General features: G+C 46.7%; 2 protein-coding genes across 2 annotated transcripts; one reads left to right on the top strand and one right to left on the bottom strand.

Annotated features, from left to right (window-relative positions):
- The first annotated feature begins 11105 nt into the window (after positions 1-11105).
- Positions 11106-15255, top strand: NDUFB7 (NADH:ubiquinone oxidoreductase subunit B7). Its single transcript, XM_072118951.1, has 3 exons — positions 11106-11273; positions 13009-13177; positions 15094-15255. The coding sequence occupies exons 1-3, from the start codon at positions 11183-11185 to the stop codon at positions 15176-15178; spliced, it is 345 nt and encodes a 114-aa protein (XP_071975052.1). The 5' UTR covers positions 11106-11182; the 3' UTR covers positions 15179-15255.
- Positions 15256-17509: 2254 nt separating this feature from the next.
- On the bottom strand, positions 17510-20050 carry LOC140069063 (uncharacterized). Its single transcript, XM_072114394.1, has 3 exons — positions 19273-20050; positions 18367-18592; positions 17510-18110 (listed from the first exon to the last, which is right to left on the bottom strand). Exons 1-2 carry the CDS (start codon positions 19946-19948, stop codon positions 18588-18590), a joined length of 681 nt encoding a protein of 226 aa, XP_071970495.1. The 5' UTR covers positions 19949-20050; the 3' UTR covers positions 17510-18110; positions 18367-18587.
- Between the last annotated feature and the right edge of the window lie 2324 nt (positions 20051-22374).

The raw sequence follows: 22374 nt of genomic DNA, 5'->3' as shown, positions 1-22374 counted from the left end.
GGGGGGGGGGTTAAGAAGTGTCTGCGCTTCAATTGTGTCAGACTTGACCCTTTTGTGGTGCAGCTGCTCTCCTTCCCCAACACAAATCAGGGGGCGTGCCGTTGGACGGTCTGTCTGATTAAAGATGCACCACAAAAAGATGGTGGACCACTGCGGGGAAGCGAAAAATTCAGGATTTCTGGCGCACAATCTTAGTGAATTGCCACACGCAGCATTATACACACGGACAATGCACTTACAGTGAACTGTTTGAATTTGTAAGTAAATGAGCCCCAATGTGTGTGTCCACCATCCTGCGGGCCATTTCCCACATGCCATTTTCTTTGGGTTTTTAAATGCACCCAAAACGCAAATGGGAGGGGGTTTGGCGAAAACGCACAAACCCCCTCCCACTTGCGCTTTAAAGGAAAACTACCACCACGGATCTACCTATAAATGTAGATCGGGTGGTAGGTGCATCTGTAGGACGTAAGGATAGCCCTTTTGAACACTAATCCTCACTTTTATTTCCCTAATATGCTCCTCATAGCTGCGCGCCCTCGTCCGAGAAGCCCACAGCTGCACGATCACTGCTCCCAAGCCGGAGCTACTGCGCATGCACAGAACTCCGGCTTCACGGACGAGGGCGCGCAGCTACGAGCCGACGTTATCTGGTAGGAGGATCAAAGAGGCTACTGGGGCGTGGAGTAGCCACACTGTGAAGCCTCAGCTCCAGAGACTCCACGCCCCAGTAGCCTCTTTAGAAAATTAGCATATTAGGGAAATAAAAGTTATTAAAAGAAACAGGGGACGTGAGGATTAGCCCTGAAAAGGTACAATAGAGGCACCTACCACCCGACCTACCTTAACAGGTAGATCCATGGTGGTAGGTTGCCTTTGAAATGGATTTAAAAATACCCAGCACCTTTACTCTTATATGTCAGCTACACACCAGTCCCATAAAATGAAGATATTCATCCAATAACATTCACATACACATTAATATATTTACTGTATGTGTATATAGACAACTGTAAAATAAGGAATATTTACCTAAAAGTATCTGCATGATGATACCCGTGACACTTCCATTTATGGCTCAGGACACATTTACACCGTGGACACAATAATTATAGTCTACGAGATATTCCAAATCTCATATTTGTGGTAGAATTTTTTTCTGCATAGATTGTGACATTCCAGGAAGGCACAAGACAGGAATTTTGTTCCCCACCTCCCGCTCCGGTGTCTAGTATCATTCACAATCAGGCGCCTTAACACATACAAACTGTCTCACTTATTAGGAGATCAGTGACTATAGAACAGATCACAGGTAGAAGTCACATCTAGTAACTCAGCTCAGAGATGACTATATACGTCTTCAGACATGATAAAGTCCCCTGAATAACAACACCGTGCACCTAAATAATATATATATGACTGGCTGTACCAATAAAACAACCAAAGTGGTGAACCCCTACCCGTCCCACGAACAAGAAACTACATTGAGGCTGTCTGGATGGAAAAAAGTGGAGGTCGGCCACAGCTTTATTAAATAACAATATTTACAAAGACTAAACTGACCTGTAGGAAAACCCGGACCCTTCCCGAATCATTGACCTCGCATGCCTGGCCCCGCCAACGTGGGGGCATGTCCTTGTTGGTCCGACAGGTGATTTCGATGCAAACCGAGAGGGTCCAGTTTCCACCACAGGCCACTAGGAGTACAGTGTACCCCTACACTGTGCTCCGACCCCCACACAACAGGAACAGGGCCCTCTCGATGGCGTCCTGCAGGCCCGAAATAAAAATATCCAGGCCAATTTCGTTCAAATGGACCCCATCCTCTCTCATAAGGCCCGAATTATCCCCCTCCAACTGCCTGTGCCTTATAACCACGCCACCTCTGGACCTCACAAAGCGAGCTACCCGCATATTGAGCATACGCCTAGCCCTCTCCATAGAGTCGGGGCTGCGGGCGCCATTCCAGATCACCCATGGCACTATCTCCAACCACACCACCACTAGATTATTAAAAAAGGCAGAAAAACGCTCGAAATCCGACTTCATCACCGAAATTAAGTCAGCGAGCCGGGTAGAACACATGTCATTCCCCCCAGCGTGGACAACAAGGACCGTTGGCCCCGGAGAGACCTTGCTGATGGCCACCACTTTCGGCAAAACCTGTAGTCATTTAAGGCCTTTGACTCCCCTCCAGGACAGATCTGCGGAAGTAAAGCTTGCATTCAGGCCTCCCGACCGGACAGCAGCCCTCCGTGCAGCCCAATGTATGTAGGAATGGCCGACAATCCAAACTTTAGGACGAGCAAACTCTGCAAAGAAAGAAAAACATATTAATCCAACAGCAAATTTGGGCGAATATACCGCCTAAAGCAATCTCACTTCCACCTGCCAATGCGCATAATATCAGCATCCGAAAGCCCCGCCGCATCTGCCGTCGTCGCGGCCCCGATCCGGAACGAATGGGTCCTGAACTCCGACACAGGCGCACCTGCCCACGCCAGCGCCTTCTTAAAGAGAGAAGTAAACTGAAATTTTGTGAGCGGGGACCCGTTCTGATGACACAAAAAAGGAAGGGCTTTAGGGCGTTGCGCAATGAAACTGCCCAGCAAACGGAAAGGGCAAAAGGGGCCACCCACCTTGCCCACTGACAGCCAGCGGCCCGCGCCATAAATGTCCGTTTTGGATCTTCTCACTAGGACCTTAACAAATTCCCCCACTAAGAGAACGTCCCCCTCAACTAAGCTAGCCTTCGCCCGACTGGACGCGGCGACTAATTCACTGACCCTCAACGCGCAAAAGAAAGCCAGTGCAAAGCTACACTGCAGCAGTAATGCCTCATACTCTGAGGAGCATATATCTGCGGCGGCCATACATAAGCGCTGCAGCAACGCAAAGGAAACAGGTCTGCGCGAATCCTTGCATACTGGCTCCTTACCCCAACCCCGTAACAGTAACTGGACCTGAAAATCTTTGGTAACGTCTTGCAAACCCCACAGTTTTAGTACAAAGGACACCCCAGCCAGCCTCTTTTTAATAGCCGCAACCGACAATCCGTCCGAACGCAGCCGGGCCAAATAACGCAGCGTAGTCGCCTTAGCCACTGTTACCACATCCCCTTGTTCTGCCGTCAGCAAACTAAACCACTCTCCCCACGCCTTACCATGGCTACTCCAAGTGCTCTCCGCCAAAGAGGACTGCATCAGTGGGGTCAACTGGTCACCACCAGATCCCACAGGAAAAGGGGGCATGGGGGACCCCTCCTGGTCCGCCAGGGGGTGGAAATCCCTGAAACGCTGAAGCTGAAAACGAGATAATACATCGGAAACAACATTAATTTCACCAGGAACATGTCTAGCCCTAAAGACAACATTCAATTGTAAGCAGCGCAACACCAGATGTCTGAGCAAGGCCAACACCTGCAGTGAACTTGAAGTAAGATTATTCAAAGCCTGAACCGTATTCTCGTTGTCTGACCAGAAACGAATCCTCTTATTTCTCATCTCCTGCCCCCACAGCTCCACCGCCACCACGATCGGAAAGAGTTCCAGCAATGTCAAATTCTTAGTGAAACCTCTCTCCACCCACTGCACAGGCCAACGCTCTGCAGACCACTTCTTTTCAAAAATAGCACCATAGCCTACTGACCCTGCCGCATCCGTATACAGCTGCAAATCGGCGTTGTCAATCTCCTGTTCCAGAAAGGCTGACACACCGCTATAATCAGTCAAAAAAGACCGCCACACCTTCAGGTCTTCCTTCAAGACCGACGTCAAGCGAATGTGGTGATAAGGCTTGACAGTGCCGGCAGTAGCCAATGACAACCTCCTAGCAAACACCCTACCCATGGGAAAAATCCTGCATGCAAACGCTAATTGACCCAACAATGACAACAAAAGCTGCAGCGTAACTTTTTCCGACAACAAACACAAATCAATGTCTCCATGTAAGCGTACCAATTTTTCGTCTGGGAGGCCAAGGGTCATGTTCTCAGAATCAATAAGGATGCCCAAAAAGGTTAGCCTTGTAGTAGGGCCCTCGGTCTTCTCAGCCGACAACGGAACTCCAAAATAATCAGCCATACAGCGAAAAACATTTAACAACCTTAAACAGTCCGTAGAACTGTTCCTACATACGAATAAAAAATCATCCAAGTAATTGATAATCCAATTGGAACCCGACTCCAAACGAACTACCCACTCAAGAAAACTACTGAACATCTCAAAGTATCTACAAGATATGGAACAACCCATAGGCAGGCACATGTCCACAAAGAAAGACTCATTAATTGTGCAACCCAGCAAGTGAAAAGAGGACAGATGCACCGGAAGGAGGCTGAAGGCAGATTCGATATCCGACTTGGCCATAAGGGCCCCGGGGCCAGCTTCGTTCACCAACAGCACTGCCTTGTCGAAAGAAGTGTAAGACACAGCCACCTCCTCCCGGGGAATACCATCGTTCACCGATTCACCCGCCGGATATGACAAATGATGGATCAGTTGGAATTTACCAGACTCTTTCTTTTGGGCTAGACCCAACGGTGATACCCGCAAATACTCAAAAGGCGGAACAGAAAAGGGGCCCGCCATTCTGCCCAACTCCACTTCTTTTAACAATTTTTCAACCACCAACAACTCATTATCCCTAACGGACTTAAGATTCCCAGACATCATCAAACCATCCTGCGGCACAAAAGGGATTACAAAACCAAGAGTGAAGCCCTCATGCAACACTTTTGCTTCCTGTTTCAGATGGTAGCTGTCTAACCACGGCCGCATCCTTTGCACCTGTACTGGTGTCATCCCCCCTGCCTGGAGCTGCGGATTTAGCCGGGGTTCTGTGCCTCTTAAAGCAGCGGAGGGCAGAGTGCGCCCCGCCACATATGGAATCACTCCTGACCAAATTATACCCCCCACATATATCATATATACCCCTCACACCACAACTGACCATACTATGCCCCCACATATGTCATACATACCCCTCACACCACAACTGACCACACTGTGCCCCAACACATATATCATATATACCCCTCACACCACAACTGACCACACTGTGCCCCCACATATATCATATATACCCCTCACACCACAACTGACCACACTGTGCTCCCACATATATCATATATACCCCTCACACTACAACTGACCACACTGTACCCCCACATATATCATATATACCCCTCACACCACAACTGACCACACTGTGCCCCCACATATATCATATACACCCCTCACACAACAACTGACCACACTGTGCTCCCACATATATCATATATACCCCTCACACTACAACTGACCACACTGTGCCCCCACATATATCATATACACCCCTCACACAACAACTGACCACACTGTGCCCCCACATATATCATATACACCCCTCACACCACAACTGACCACACTGTGCTCCTACATATATCATATATACCCCTCACACCACAACTGACCACACTGTGCCCCCACATATATCATATATACCCCTCACACCACAACTGACCACACTGTGCCCCCACATATATCATATATACCCCACACACCACAACTGACCACACTGTGCCCCCCACATATATCATATATGCCCCTCACACCACAACTGACCACACTGTGCCCCCACATATATCATATATACCCCTCACACTACAACTGACCACACTGTACCCCCACATATATCATATATACCCCTCACACCACAACTGACCACACTGTGCCCCCACATATATCATATACACCCCTCACACAACAACTGACCACACTGTGCCCCCACATATATCATATACACCCCTCACACAACAACTGACCACACTGTGCTCCCACATATATCATATATACCCCTCACACTACAACTGACCACACTGTGCCCCCACATATATCATATACACCCCTCACACAACAACTGACCACACTGTGCCCCCACATATATCATATACACCCCTCACACCACAACTGACCACACTGTGCTCCTACATATATCATATATACCCCTCACACCACAACTGACCACACTGTGCCCCCACATATATCATATATACCCCTCACACCACAACTGACCACACTGTGCCCCCACATATATCATATATACCCCACACACCACAACTGACCACACTGTGCCCCCACATATATCATATACACCCCTCACAACCACAACTGACCACACTGTGCCGCACACATATATCATATACACCCCTCACACAACAACTGACCACACTGTGCCCCCACATATATCATATACACCCCTCACACCACAACTGACCACACTGTGCCCCTACATATATCATATATACCGCTCACACCACAACTGACCACACTGTGCCCCTACATATATCATATATACCCCTCACACCACAACTGACCACACTGTGCCCCCACATATATCATATATACCGCTCACACCACAACTGACCACACTGTGCCCCTACATATATCATATATACCCCTCACACCACAACTGACCACACTGTGCCCCTACATATATACCCCTCACACCACATCTGACCACACTGTGCCCCACACATATATCATATATACCCCTCACACCACAACTGATCACACTGTGCCCCCCACATATATCATATATACCCCTCACACCACAACTGACCACACTGTGCCCCCACATATATCATATATACCCCTCACACCACAACTGACCACACTGTGCCCCCCACATATATCATATATACCCCACCCACCACAACTGACCACACTGTGCCCCCACATATATCATATATACCCCTCACACCACAACTGACCACACTGTGCCCCCCACATATATCATATATACCCCACCCACCACAACTGACCACACTGTACCCCCACATATATCATATATACCCCTCACACCACAACTGTCCACACTGTACCCCCACATATATCATATATACCCCTCACACCACAACTGACCACACTGTGCTCCTACATATATCATATACACCCCTCACACCACAACTGACCACACTGTACCCCCACATATATCATATATACCCCTCACACCACAACTGACCACACTGTGCTCCTACATATATCATATACACCCCTCACACCACAACTGACCACACTGTACCCCCACATATATCATATATACCCCTCACACCACAACTGATCACACTGTGCCCCCCACATATATCATATATACCCCACCCACCACAACTGACCACACTGTACCCCCACATATATCATATATACCCCTCACACCACAACTGTCCACACTGTACCCCCACATATATCATATATACCCCTCACACCACAACTGACCACACTGTGCCCCACATATATCATATATACCCCTCACACCACAACTGTCCACACTGTACCCCCACATATATCATATATACCCCTCACACCACAACTCACCACACTGTGCCCCACATATATCATATATACCCTTCACACCACAACTGACCACACTGTACCCCCACATATATCATATATACCCCTCACACCACAACTGACCACACTGTGCCCCCACATATATCATATATACCCCTCACACCACAACTGTCCACACTGTACCCCACATATATCATATATACCCCTCACACCACAACTGACCACACTGTGCCCCACATATATCATATATACCCCTCACACCACAACTGATCACTGTGCCCCCCACATATATCATATATACCCCACACACCACAACTGACCACACTGTGCCCCACATATATCATATATACCCCTCACACCACAACTGATCACACTGTGCCCCCCACATATATCATATATACCCCTCACACCACAACTGACCACACTGTGCCCCCACATATATCATATATACCCCTCACATCACAACTGTACACACTGTGTCCCCACATATATCATATATACCCCTCACACCACAACTGACCACACTGTACCCCATATATATCATATATACCCCTCACACCTCAACTGACCACACTGTACCCCCACATATATCATATATACCCCCCACACCACAACTGATCACACTGTACCCCGACATATATCATATATACCCCTCACACCACAACTGACCACACTGTACCCCCACATATATCATATATACCCTTCACACCACAACTGACCACACTGTGCCCCCACATATATCATATATACCCCTCACACCACAACTGACCACACTGTACCCCCACATATATCATATATACCATTCACACCACAACTGACCACACTGTGCCCCCCACATATATCATATATACCCCTCACAACACAACTGACCACACTGTGCCCCCACATATATCATATATAGCCTCACACCACAACTGTCCACACTGTACTCCCACATATATCACATATACCCCTCACACCACAACTGACCACACTGTGCCCCCACATATATCATATATACCCCTCACACCACAACTGACCACACTGTGCCCCCACATATATCATATATACCCCTCACACCACAACTGACCACACTGTACCCCCACATATATCATATATACCCTTCACACCACAACTGACCACACTGTACCCCCACATATATCATATATGCCCCTCACACCACAGCTGACCACACTGTGACCCCCACATATATCATATATACCCCTCACACCACAACTGTCCACACTGTACTCCCACATATATCACATATACCCCTCACACCACAACTGACCACACTGTGCCCCCCACATATATCATCTATACCCCTCACACCACAACTGACCACACTATTCCGGTATCACACTGGATGCCAGTCAGCACTTCACGATGACCCGTCCTTTCAGATTTTATTTGCTGTAGCAAGGGGAATTAATATAAATCCTGAATGCACTGGATGCTGTACATCACACATAAAGCCAGATAAGGGTGGGCACACTACAAAATGACAGAAGAAATAAAAATTCTTCAGAGGATTTAAAAACCCATATTTCTAACCTGTAAACTTGATATAGATCATAAAGCTCACTAACATAGAAACAAGTCCAATGTCAAAGACATAAAATACAGGTATAACAGAAAAAACCTCCAACAATTTCCCTTCCGCTTGCTTTACAATGTTTACACTCATCTTTACATCTAAGCTCCTCCCTGCTGTACATAAATCGCTTTCACTAATATTAGAGCGGGTGAAAGCAATGATTGGGGGCACGAAGCCTAAGGTGTCATTACTGCACGACAAGATAATGGGGCTCATTTACTTACCCGTCCCATCGCGAACCCCGAGGTGCGTTGTCTGACGAGGATGAAGTCCGGCGCGATTCACTAAGATCGTCCCCCGGAGTTCACCTTCTTCTTCCCGGTGCATGTAAGTACTGATCTTGCGACACAATTTGAAAGTTAAATCCCGCGCTCAGTCCGAATCAGTCAGGTTGTCTGACGGCGACACCCCTCGATTTGTATCGCATCAAAGTTGCGTGATTGTGCCAAAATCCGATCGTGTGCGCCAAAACCCCTGTTAAATGCAGAAATACTCGGGAAACTTGAGGGAAACGCGGTCCACGGACCCTTATTAAATGTGCCCCAATTGGATATTCCAACGATTACTGTTTTGCACCGCATTTAAAAGCAGATTGTCTCGCATGCGTCCGGATTTTGGCAAAAACTCGGCGACTTTCATGCTACAGAAATTGGGGGGGAGGGGCGACGGACGATCCGACGGATTTGAACAACGCCCGGGATTTAACATTCAATATTGGGGGTCATATACTAAGGGGCCGAATCACGTTTTTCCGCCGGGTTACCCGAATTTTTCCGTTTTGCGCCGATTTTCCATGAATTGCCCCGGGTTTTTTGGCGCACACAATCGGATTGCGGCGCATCGGTGCCGGCGTGCACGCAACGGAAATCAGGGGGGCGTGGTCGTACGAAAACCCGATGGATTCGGAAATACCGCCGCATTTTTAAAAAAAAGTGTCGCTTGACACGTGCTTACCTGCACCCGGCCTGGCTTGGTAGGCTTCAGTGCACTCCGACGGAATTCAGCGAAGCAGCGACACCTGGTGGACATCAGGGGAACTACCTTAGTGAATCGCCGGAAGACCCGAATCCTCCACACAGAACGCGCTGCTGGATCGCGACAGGACCGGGTAAGTAAATCTGTGTCACAAGCCAAGCACTTACATGCACCAGGAAGAAGAAGGTGAACTCCGGTGGACCTGAGCGGGGGAGCGACACATGCAGGATATCGGGTGCACAATCTTAGTGAATCGCGGCAGCTCCGAAACTGTACAATCTTCTAATCACATTTTATTAAAATTCTTGTGGGTGTCAATATGGTGATATCCATTTTTATTTTTATAATTATCTCTTACATTTCACTACTATATTGTGGCCGTAATTCATTTAAAGGGAACCTACCTATAAAGGTAGATCGGGTGGTAGGTGGATGTAAGGGACGTGAGGATAGCCCTTTTTTAGAGCTAATCCTCACGTCCCCGCTATCTTTTTAAAATCTTTATTGCCCTAATATGTAAATTTTGTAAAGAGGCTACTGGGGGCTGGAGTAGCCGGACATGAGGCTACACGTCGCGGCTACTCGACGCCCCAGTAGCCTCTTTACTTTTCGTACCAGAAATCTCAAAGCTGCGCGCCCTTGTCCGAGAAACCGGCGTTCAGAACTCAGAGCGCGCCAAAGATGTCAGGGTTGGAGGATTGCGGAAATCTGCTCTGGATATAGATTATGACGTCTTTACTGCAAAAATCCTGATTTCCTTCTATTGATTTTCGCGATGAGGGGATTTTAGCACTGGGTGACAAATCTGTTTTAAAGTCCTCTGTGTGAACATAGCCTAAGTTATGGTTGGTATAACATAGAAAAACGGTGCAGCCACCAAAGCTGAGAGGATTTTCCACATATTGCCCTATAGAGGGATTAAAATAAGGAGGTGCTGAGAAGTAGAGGGACGTTTCTGGAATGCGCCAAGCCTGCACAACCTCCGCTGGCCACAGGCGTCGCTGCAGTCTCTGTGGCCACATCTCTGATGCATGACCGCTCTGCACTTGCTGTAGAGCTCAATGCTAGAGAATGACGTGATGACGTCCGATCCACCTAACATGTCTGCAGTAACGTGCATCATTATTACTGCGGCGGCCATCTTTTCGAAGACGCGTTCATTATGGTTTTGAATGAAATAGACTTCTCAAAAATGGTTCCGTGACCCGGACCCAAAATGGGTTGATTGAAAAGGAAGTAAGGAAAAGTGACGTCTTGTGTCACATCTTGCAGCTGCGGAGGTGACCCTCGGGTGGCTGCAAAGATGGGGAGCAATGTGACCAGGAGCATCAGGGGGGAGCCGGACCCCAAGACTATGCCGGCCAGTCCTGTGGGGGAGCAGTTCGAGGAGAGGGGTAGGTGTGCAGTGATGTCCTATACATGTCAGAGTAATACCCTCCTCTCCAGGCCCAGACCAGGGGTATAATTGCATATACAATATTATTGATATTTGGGGTGGTGATGAGTCTAAGGTCATGTGATACAATGGTTGCCCTTTGTGACCCCTGAGGATAATAAGGTTGTGACATATCACAATCATGTGTCCATTGATGTGTAATTATTATATTGGTTACATCATTAGATACAAATGAATTGGTCACAAGTGCTGGATCAGTCGGTGTCCGACCTGTGTGATCCCCATTAATGGCCGTAACGCGGGACCGCACCTTTATTTCGGCCGTAAGCTTTTAATAACGTAGCAGGACTGTGGATTCTTACTCGTGCAATAAGAGGGGCCCTGCGGGTCCGCACCCCACTATTATCTGCTCTTAAGTGGAACCGCTCGCTACGTGAACACCTTTTGTAAAAACAAATCCAGACCAGCAATCATCTGCGAACCCAAACACTGCCGCACCATGACTGACCCCGCGATATGAGTTAGGAAGCCGCCAATATCAATGACCCACCTTCGAAGATGCATGACTATGTAATGCAGACGTTTCTCTCAATATACCCTATCTCTCTCTGTATACCTTATCATTATGCTGGATGCAAGTCTAAACAATCTGAATCTTCAAATTCTGAAATTTTTTATATTGGAGGATTTATTCAGTGCGAAACGCTTAGGCTGTGTTCACACATGTTTTCAAACACCTTTGAAATGCTTCAGAAGAACGCAGACCCCTGTAGAGCTATACACTTATATTTGGTCAGTAGCAACATGTGTTTTGCCTTGTCAGTTGGCTAAATACGGGTTGCTACTTTATATAGTGCACACAGATTCCGCAGCGCTGCACTGTTTGCCAAATCAATCCCTGTCCCCAATGAGGCTCACAATCTATTCAACCGATATGTATGTTTTAGAGTGTGGGAGGAAACCGGAGGACCCAGAGGAAACCCACGCGGAGAGAACATACAAACTCTTTGCAGATTGTTGACCATTGGACATGAAGCCAGGACCCCAGCGCTGCAAGGCTGTAATGCTAACCACTGAGCCACCATACTGCTGCTTGTCCCTCCAAAATCCAGTTCAAATGCATCATATGAACAGACCATGAACGATGCATCACAGGCTGACCATGGTGCTGGGGATAGGATTCCTTGTATTATGTCGATCAGTGATGCAAGGAATCCCTGCTTCCCCACTTACATACAGTGCAGACACTGTAGTCCGTTACAAGAGTCCTGTCCCTGCAGTGCGGTCAGTATGTGACACCGGACTCTGCACAATGTGAAACTGCCATGAGTGTAGGGAAGGGAAAGGAGGGGATGCAGCTGCAGGTTCTCTCTCTGAGCTCAGGGGAACTTGAAGTGGTCTTCCGGCTTTAGCTGATTATTTGTTTTTTACAGGATGGGGAATAATTTCATAATCATTTGGTGCCCGACTTCTGGAGGCCCCACTGCTGATACCGGCTCTTATGTGCCATGTGTATTAAGCGTTAGATTCTCTATCATATGGGTGTCAGAGACCTCAAAGCCTTTGTAGATGGACAGATCTGCTACAATCTGCTAATTCTGCAGCTGCTGTATGTCTGAGCTCTTTGCTGCTGTTCACATTGTAGTGCGCCTGAGCTGTAGGAGAGGCGCAGTAGTGAGACGTGGTTGCGTTTCTGTGCACAGAGTTGACCTCTTCTTTTCTTTGACCTTCAGTGATGGTGGCCACTCAGGAACAGATGAACATGGCACAGCTGCCCCTAAAGCAGAGGGACTACTGCGCCCATTACCTCATCACATTAATGAAGTGTAAGCGAGACATGTGGCCAAACATATTCGGCTGCAAACACGAGCGCCACGAGTGGGAGTATTGTCAGCATGAGGAGTGAGTATTCTCCACGTCATTGGTTTTATCAGAATTTTCCAAATTGCTTTTGTATATTGTGTTTCCAAAATCTTCCGTAAGGCGGCAGTCACATGTGACTCTTCCAAACCCAGGGCTTGTCTCACTCGTGTATATATATGTGTTTCCACACAAAAATCGGATACCAGCACCCGGGGTTTCCATTTTTTAGATGCAATACGCCAGGTGCTTGTTATCTATCCCGTGCCTCCCCATGGTGTTTTCGCCAAAGGTGACCACAGCCCTTTGGCCGGTGCCACACGCACCGCTTTGTCTGCGTTTGAAAACGCAGACAAAGCCGCACCTATCGCGGCGCAGCCCGATTGCATCGGCGTTTATATGAAAACGCCTGCGATCGGGAACGAGCCGCCGGTGTTTTGCATTAAATTAACGCAAAACACCGGCGGCTCGTTCCCGATCGCAGGCGTTTCCATAGAAACGCTCATGCGATTGGGCCGCGGCGCGGTTTTGTTTGCGTTTTCAAACGCAGACAAAGCGGTGCGTGTGGCACCAGCCTTAGGCTCCACACTTGCGTTTTTTGGAGCGTTTTAAAGCATGCTTTAAAATGCCCAAAAACGTGACGTGCGGCATCACCTTAACTTCTGAGGCTGAAGCCTTACATGCCAAATATTTCTCAGAGCTGAGGGTTTGCTTCAATTGTATCCAATTCTACGTAATATAATCCACTTTTACCTGAAGGCGCTATTCACATTCTTGCATTGCATTTTTTTGGTCTGATATGGTGACTAAACTGGCTGGCCCAAGTTTAATCTTTATCCCCCATCCACAGATGGGGGTGTAACACAAGGGACCCCCCACCATTGGATGTGCATAAGAGCAGGGTGCTGGTTACTGATCGCATGGTTATGTGCAGTGCATTTTTTAAGCAGATTACACAGAAGGAGCATTTTTTTTTTTTTTTTACCTGCTCTGATGTAATTTTTAGGAAATGTCTCGATGTGTATTCCATGCAGATTTCATGTGGCTTTTCATAAGCCTATAGACACAAGGACGCGGCAGAAAAGTGACATTTGATCCATCATTTATTTTCTGCATCTCTTAGCAATTTTGGACATTGCCTTTATTTTTTTTTTTTTTTTACAAATCTATTGCTACTGTATCATGCTGCATATTTTCTGCATCAAAATCTGCACAGAAAATCTTCCCATAACCTGCAGCATGTACAGATAACCCCAGGCTGTGTTCACATGAGGCATTTTCATTGCGTTTTGAAAAGGAATACAATAGTTGAGGAGATTTACCTGATTACACTGCTGTAAACATTTACATTTACAAAACACAAAGGTTGCGCAATATGTTTACGAAATGTTCCCTTTAAGTCAAATCCATGATGAATAAACCTATACATACCTCTTGGTACATGACCGAGGACTTCAGAGGTACACTGGGCAGACACAACACATCCCGAAACCGTTCTATCACCACATCCCTTCCCTATTCTTAGATTCAACAAGATGCCAAATACTACTTCCCCAGGGTATTTTTTTTTTTCTTCTTTTTATGTTTTTGGGTTAATTGCTGTTATATTATTAAAGATATAGAAAAACCTTGACTATGGGAAATAAACCCTCAATGGTGCATAACGCACCTCAGACAAGAGGGAAGAGGGCATAAGAACAAGAAACATGTAAGATGTATCAACTCCACTATATATGTTGTTTTCTTACCTGTCAACGATACATAAGTTCTGATAGTAGATGTGTCTGATGGAGCAGGGGACATACATTGGGCTGCTGCTGTCATTCCTGTAGGAGCTGCAGTGTATATGTGTGCACTTCACCTCTGCACTATACAGATGTCTCCAGCCATCTTGCCCAGCTATGTAGGACTCTAGTGACATCTGTGTATAATACGGTCACTTTTCTTCTCTCCCCTAGTTACGTGCAGCGTATGAAGCAGTACGAGCGAGAGCGGCGACTGCAGGAAAGACAGAAGCGCAGACAGCAGCTGGAGGCGGCGTGAGGTCCAGCGCAGCTTATTCTTCACTCAGAAGATTGTTCTTTGTAAATTCTTTAAAATAAAGATGTGGTGCACAGTGATGGGAGTCCTGCGGAGTCTATAACGTCTTCATGTGAGACTACTACACATACACTGAATGTAGGGGAATGACATCTATAAAGATCTCCTTTATGTGTTACTTAATAGGTGTCGTTCCACTGTTGGCAGCTCTAGCCCCTGACATTCTTGCTTTACAGATCTATGGGGGGGACACGGTCATAATTTTTTTTTTTCATGCATGTGAGACACTTACTAAACCTTGACAGAAAACTGATTAAAATCTGATGAAAATTGTCCCAAATCTAACTCTGTACAGGGGTTGTGTCATTAACTTTGTCCACTTTCGGGGGATAAATACATGATTGCAGGGGGATCCCGGCTATTGGAGCCTCTGCAAATCGGAAAGAACGGGGGATTGCACGTTTTCTGACTTTGACTTCCTGGTTTGGTCCATCCTGTTAACCGGCTATAAGTCCCATAGAAGTCCTTGGAGTACAGAATGGAGCTGATACCGCTGTGCTATGGAGAGAGCCCATGCTCTGCTGATTGCAGGGGGTCCAACAGCAAAGATTCCTATGATATAGTTTAATGACAGAACCTTTTAAACTCTTAGGAATGGGAAATCATTCTGAGCCCCATCATCACTTGGGTACTTTGGAGGGTGGATAAATTGCAGGATCTAAAGGGTTTGGGAAACCCCTATAACAGCATTGAACAGCTCCCTAGCTCCTCTTCTCTGCTCTGTGTGACTGCTGTACCAGCGCTCTACCCGCTGGATAGGGGATAACTTACTGATCAGTGGTGGGACCACCAAAGGTGATGGGAATGGGAGTTGTACCTGTAGCATATGTGCCCTGATATTCTATTCCTCTCTATGGAGATAATGGAGCTCATTGTTGTTTCTGTCAGTGCTATTTGGGTTAGAACAGATCCCTCCTTTCAGGTTCTGTAGGGGTCCCTACTTGATCAGGAACACTCCAGTTGGGGCTAATTCCCATAATAATACATGGTGCGGGGTCTGAAGGGAGGAGCAGGACTCATCCTCCTCTTGTATTCCTAGACCCTGGAGTCCGGCTCCTCCATTCAGCCCCTGCCCCATGTATTATTCAATAAATCAGTAGTGACTGGTGGGAAATGGAGGCACACTGGCACTGTATATGGGGACACTCTAGCTTTGCTAATGGGGATATAGACATCTCTCTGTATGGGACACACCAGGAAGATATTAGGGAACGTGCTCTATTGCTAGGACACACTGAGACCTTTTATGGCCGCTTGTACTATTTATGAGGATGCTCTCGCTTATAATAATTTATATAGCGCACACAGATTACGCAGCGCTGCACAGAGCTGCTAAATCAGTCCCTGTCCCCATTGGGGCTCACAATTTAATCACCTACCAGTATGTTTTGGAGTGTGGGAACAAACCGGAGAGAAACCCACACAAACACGGAGAGAACATACAAACTCTTTGCAGATGTTGGCCCTGGGACTTGAACCCAGGACCCCAGCGCTGCACTTGAGTCATGTGACAGAGTGGAACTATTTATGGAGGTTCTCACTCTATTCACTGTCCTAACGTTCCATGACTAATCTCCCTTCCAGGACCTTACGTTTTTTTAAATATATGAACGGGATCAAAAGGTCCTGGAAGGATTGATCATGAATACTTAAATATCACATGAAGAATCAGTGCAGGACTATTAATAGATGTATATTGGTGAATTACATAATATCCTCCCCCCCCCCACACACATTACCCAGAGCATGAGATAAAATGTACAACCCCTTTAAAGGCCTTTCACAGGAGCACAGGGCTTATAGGACGCCTGTTCCTAAATGAATGCAGCGCAGGTAAGAACCATATCCCCAATGCTGTGGTAGAATCTGAAATTGACAACAATGTAATGTAAGGAGAGAAGATCTTATTTCCAGGCCTTGACTATGTAAAGCCGGGGCAGATAATGGGTTAGTGCCCGTCTCTTCTCTCCTCAAGGAATGTAGATACCAGGGGCGAGGAGGTGCAGAGGTTGCGGTCGCACCAGGGCCCAAGAGGTTTATGGGGCCCTTATGGTGTCACTTTCCCATATGAGAAGACTATTACTATAAACCACAGATTATAGTCGGGGGCCTGGCACAGTCTTTGCACTGGGGCCCATCAGCTTCTAGTTATGCCAATGGTAGATACCAAAGGAGAAGTGGGAAACTGCTCCTCAGCATTCTGTGTATTTTTTCCATTGAGCAGTTAATCTCTTTAACCGGTTAATGCCAAAGAACAAGAATGATGAGAAATAATTAAATTATATTAGACATTTTATTCAGAATTTTGTGAATTTTTATCCTTTGAGTAGACCACCTCTTTAACAGGTTAATGCCAAAGGACGTGAGTGCTCGTTCTTAATAGCACGCAGTCAGGGCGAGCATTCGCGTCCTGATGATCTGGCTGATACTCTGAGTGTGTCATCCCGATCCGTAGCAGTAGATTGGCTGCTCCCTGTTTCGAACGTAACAATTCAATGAGAGACCACGAGGAAGAACTGAATTGTTAAGTCCGAAACGCGTAGGTCTATGGGACTATGTAATACTTTATCTTTTTAATGGACGTCTAATAAAAGCACGTAGTATTCAGCTTGGAGCGCCGGATACTACTTTTTCTCTTTCATTACAATTTGTCTGCTGACAGGATATCCTGGGATGGTTCTATGGACGAAGCAATCCACATCAGAGTTCATCTGTGACCGCGCTTAAGGATGACGTCCATAGTGGTCAATGTCCTTAAAGTGATAAACAATAGACCAAGGACGGGCGGTTATGGGGTCGCAGCTTTGTTGGGGGGTAGAACAACCTCCATCAGTCGCCTCAATCTCTGCAGAAGTCTTCAAAGAATATCTTCTCTCTACAAGATACAACGAGGAACATTGTGTCATAAAGCAGAAGTATCTGTGATGGATAATAGTAGAAGGGTCTAGTTTAGGCCTCAACGTCTCCATCTTCTGCTTACAGTATAGACACATAAATAATGGAGGCCACAACTACAGAAGAAACTTCCCCAGATGTAACTATTTGTGAATGAGTCCTGTAGACAAGTAACAGGTCTGGTGTGAGAACGGACTGGATCACTACTCAGCAGAACCTCATGTAGATGAACTCACCTTCAGGATCCATGAATTAGATGGAGTCAGTGACATCTTGTGGCTTGGACAGAGATCTTATGACGTGGCCGGCTTCCTATATGGCCGTCATCTCCACGTGTGGCTTGTGTAGGAGAAGCCCCTGAATAGTTCTTTATTCTCCTGATGGAATTGGGTATTTTCTCGCCTCTGTAGGTGATGACAGGGCAGGCAGTGGGACAGGGTGATGGGACATCACTGCCTCAGTCTAGGAGAGAAGATACAGACATGAGATGGAGGGTGAGAACCGGCCTGAGTGTAGGAAGTATGTGTGCAGGAGCAGAGCTTTAGTGACCTCTTACTGACATTGAGTACACATAGAAATCCTATGCAGCTTTGGACTAGGGCTCCACCAGAGAAAATCACACAAGGGTTGACCCACAGCCCCTAGTAGCCTTCGAATTGCAGAACTGCTGAGGCTTACTATTTCCCTAGTGTCTAGTAATCCAGTGGCCGGTCTAATAATAATCTCTAATAAAACCTCCCCTAGTGCTCCGCAGTGAAGAATCATGTTGCAGCTTTCTCTGTGTATTCTGCTTATTATACAATGTACCTGTGCTGTGATTGGCTGCTACGGGCAACATAAACTCTAGACCAGATTTATCAGAACTGTCATCAAGTGAAACTTTCCAGCCAATCAGATCTCATGTTCATTTTTCCTATGCAGTTTTACATGAAAGCTATACTTTGGATGGTTGTCATGGGTAACTAGGACAGTTTTTCTTTTAAAAGCAGCGCCGCTGTGATGTGCAGGTTGTATGTGGTATTGCAATTCAGCCACATTTACTTCAACAGAGCTGAGCTGCAGTACCAGACACAAGCAGTGGGCAGTTCTGGGGGCTACATAGCCATCACTTATACTTATAGCTATATCCTGGCAGCTCCTACCTCCTAGTCTTGGTCTTTTGACATCCGGATGTTCAGACCCAGAATCCTCTGCTCTCCTTCTCTTCAGGGACTTATGTGGGGTCTTCTCCTGGCTGCTGTTTTCTGCTTCAAGGTCCTGGTCCAACCTAGGTCTTTTGGCCACTGGGTGGTCAGACTCTGAATCCTCCACTCTCCTCCTCTTTAGGGCCTTACGCTGGGTCTTCTCCTGGACGCTGTTCTCTTCCTTTAGGTCCTGGTCCAGCCTAGGTCTTTTGGCCACTGGGTGGTCAGTCCCTGAATTCTCCGCTCTCCTCCTCTTCAGGGCCTTACGTGGGGTCTGCTCCCGGCCACTGCTTTCTTCCTTTAGGTCCTGGTCCAGCCTAGGCCTTTTGGCCACAGGGTGGTCTGACCCAGAATCATCCACCCTCCTCCTCTTCAGGGTCTTCCGGGAGGTTCGATCTATCTGGGGCCCAGCGGATGTTGTGGGGGGCTCCCGATTCTCATCCGCACTCTCCAGAATGGTGACAGGAGGCTGCCTCCTGCGAGGTGCTGGCGGCTCCGCACTATTCGTAGTGCGCCACATCTCGCGGTTAATCTTTATCGTACGCTTCATATTCGCAATGAACAGAGCAGAAAAAATCGCCTCTTCCCAGTAATCGGTGAAGAAACACAAATGGTTTTCGCATTCTATTTCCATGAAGCCGGTGACAACGTGATGTCATAAAGCAACGTGACCTCATGGGATTCCGTGTGACATCATCAAGCTATTTACATATTCAAATTAGCCACAAACCACATCTCTGTGTCTATAGATAATAAAGTGATCAGAGCCTTAATATGGAGAATAATATATTAGTACATTACTATTGGATATAATTTGGAGTCATTTTTATTATATATATATCTCATGTGCTGTATGAATAAGACCCAAAATTGGGTCAAAACAGCGTTGCTAGTAGCTTTATTGTTGTTTAAAGATATTTTTTATCTTGAAATGTGTATAATGGACAAGCAGGGAGCCGTCAGCTTCCTGCTCCACCGTTCAGCCTCTGATTCTGCTTTGGGCCCGGGAGAAGCAAAATGATGAAGTCAACGAATCTGCCCGTCACAGAGCTACCAAGGACAAGTTCAGTAAGAACACCCGACTTACAGATGACCCCTAGTTACAAACGGACTTCTGCATAATAATAAGCTGTAACAGTTATCACAGGTGCTGCAATTAAGCTTTAGTGTTAATCCTGGTTCTTATGACAACCCAACATTTTTGAAATCCAATTGTCACAGAGACCAAAAAAGTTCTGGCTGGGATTACAATTATAAAGTATACAGTTCCGACTTACATACAAATTCAACTTAAGAACAAACCTACAGAACCTATCTTGTACGTAACCCGGGGACTGCCTGTAGATTTAAATGAGCACAGTAAGACAATACTGAATGTTTTATTTCCCTGTCTGCCAAAAAGGGCTTGTAGTTCCGTTTTTTGCTTTGTGTTTTTCAACAGCTTTTTACCTGTTTTCTCCTTCATTTTCCACAAAAATGATCCTTGTGTCATAGATTTTTTTGTGGATCTGCAAAAGAGAGTAGAGCCGCAAACATGGCGAGGAATAGGACCTGCTCGCAGTTTTTTTCGCAGTGGTCTAGATGACCTCAGAAATACATGAGGACGTGAGTTACCCACAAATACGGGGACTAAAAAATGGAACACAAAAACATCTGTGGCCTCAGGACCGGTCACATGTTTAGAAATAGAATCAAAGCGCATTTGACGTATCACGTTCCGATCACATATGCTTTTCTATGGACACGCATGCGATCGGTAACCAGCACCTGTTGTCTTGGAATGAAACAATACAAGACACCGAGTGCTGGTTACTGATTACATGCAGTTCCATAGAAATGCATATGCATTTGGGCTATGGCACCCCCCTGTGCATGTTGTTTCAAAGCTGTGTGTGTGACCGGACCCTTACGGCGCGTTCACACGTTGCGTTTTCATTGCGTTTTAAAACGCATTACAACAGCTGAGATGAGGGGATTTACCTAATTACATTACTGTTAACGTTTGCGTTTACAAAACGCATGCATTAACATAGCGTTAACAAATGTAAATAGTAATGTAATTAGGCAAATCACCTCTCCTCAGCTGTTGTAATGCATTTTAAAAGGCAATGAAAACGCAACCAAAGCGCAACGTGTGAACGCGCCCTCAGGGTGGTGACACGCGTGGCGTTTTTTAGGCCGTTTTTGGGGCGTTTTTAGTAGTGTGTTTTCAGATTGAAAAAAACACAGCATGCGTTAAAAAATGCATGTGTTTTTGAAAAGGGCTTGTCCAAATTGTCTTGAAATGCACATGATTGGTCTTGAGCCCCATGAGGTGAATTTATCATGGTGCACCAGGGTACGATGAAAATTTTGCCCCCTGAATATATCTAGGGGCTCTGGCTGTCGCACATTGAACAGGCGCAGGCTATAGCTAGTGTAGGGCCGGAACATCCCACTCTGCTGCCCAGTGCGGACCCCTTCACACCCCCCCAATACCAACTTGGAGGCAACATAAGGGGAAAAGTAATCACAATTACTGGTGAGTCGCAAGGAATTGCAATTATTGGGCGTGTTTAACGCCCTGTAAATGCAATTCATAACAAGCCCCAAAGCAAATAGCGAAGGGGCGGAGGACTGTAGGGGGTGGTTTCAAGCCCTCTGGTAGGCTGGTGGGGCTTGCCCCTTTACTCCTCCCATGTGAGATCACCGGAGGCGGTGTTTGGGGGCGGGTAAGGACCCGCCCGGTGGTTTTATAAAGTCCGAGAGCACGTGGGGGTGCCTCTTTCCTTCTGCCCCCTGGACCGAAGAGGCGAGAAGTCTCCCTCTCAGCTCTTCTTTCCTTGGTTTTGGCTGTTTCCTTCTGTTTTCCTACAGATGTCACAGCGAAGGCGGAAGTTACACAGGCCCTAAGGCGCTGGAAGATGCCCACATGCCGGCTGCAGGGCCGCAGCCGCCATTTCGGGCGAAGTTGGTTCTCAAGATTTTGAAGATGCCAAGCGGGCCTAGCAAGTTGGGAAATGTTTTAATTTATAACGTTATTTAATAAATTATCTTAGTTGTTAATAAACGCTGTGGCCT

This window comes from Engystomops pustulosus, chromosome 7 (genome assembly GCF_040894005.1).
Source record: "Engystomops pustulosus chromosome 7, aEngPut4.maternal, whole genome shotgun sequence".
Classification (NCBI taxonomy): Eukaryota; Metazoa; Chordata; class Amphibia; order Anura; family Leptodactylidae; genus Engystomops; species Engystomops pustulosus.
This window is presented reverse-complemented; position numbering and strand designations above follow the sequence as displayed.

Excerpts from the sequence above, each read along its gene's own strand:
- LOC140069063 (XM_072114394.1), bottom strand. The coding sequence starts at position 19,948 with ATGGAAATAGAATGCGAAAACCATTTGTGTTTCTTCACCGATTACTGG.
- NDUFB7 (XM_072118951.1), top strand. The coding sequence starts at position 11,183 with ATGGGGAGCAATGTGACCAGGAGCATCAGGGGGGAGCCGGACCCCAAG. Across the intron at positions 11,274-13,008 it reads GGAGCAGTTCGAGGAGAGGG|TGATGGTGGCCACTCAGGAA; the intron begins GTAGGTGTGCAG and ends TTTGACCTTCAG. Across the intron at positions 13,178-15,093 it reads GAGTATTGTCAGCATGAGGA|TTACGTGCAGCGTATGAAGC; the intron begins GTGAGTATTCTC and ends TCTCTCCCCTAG.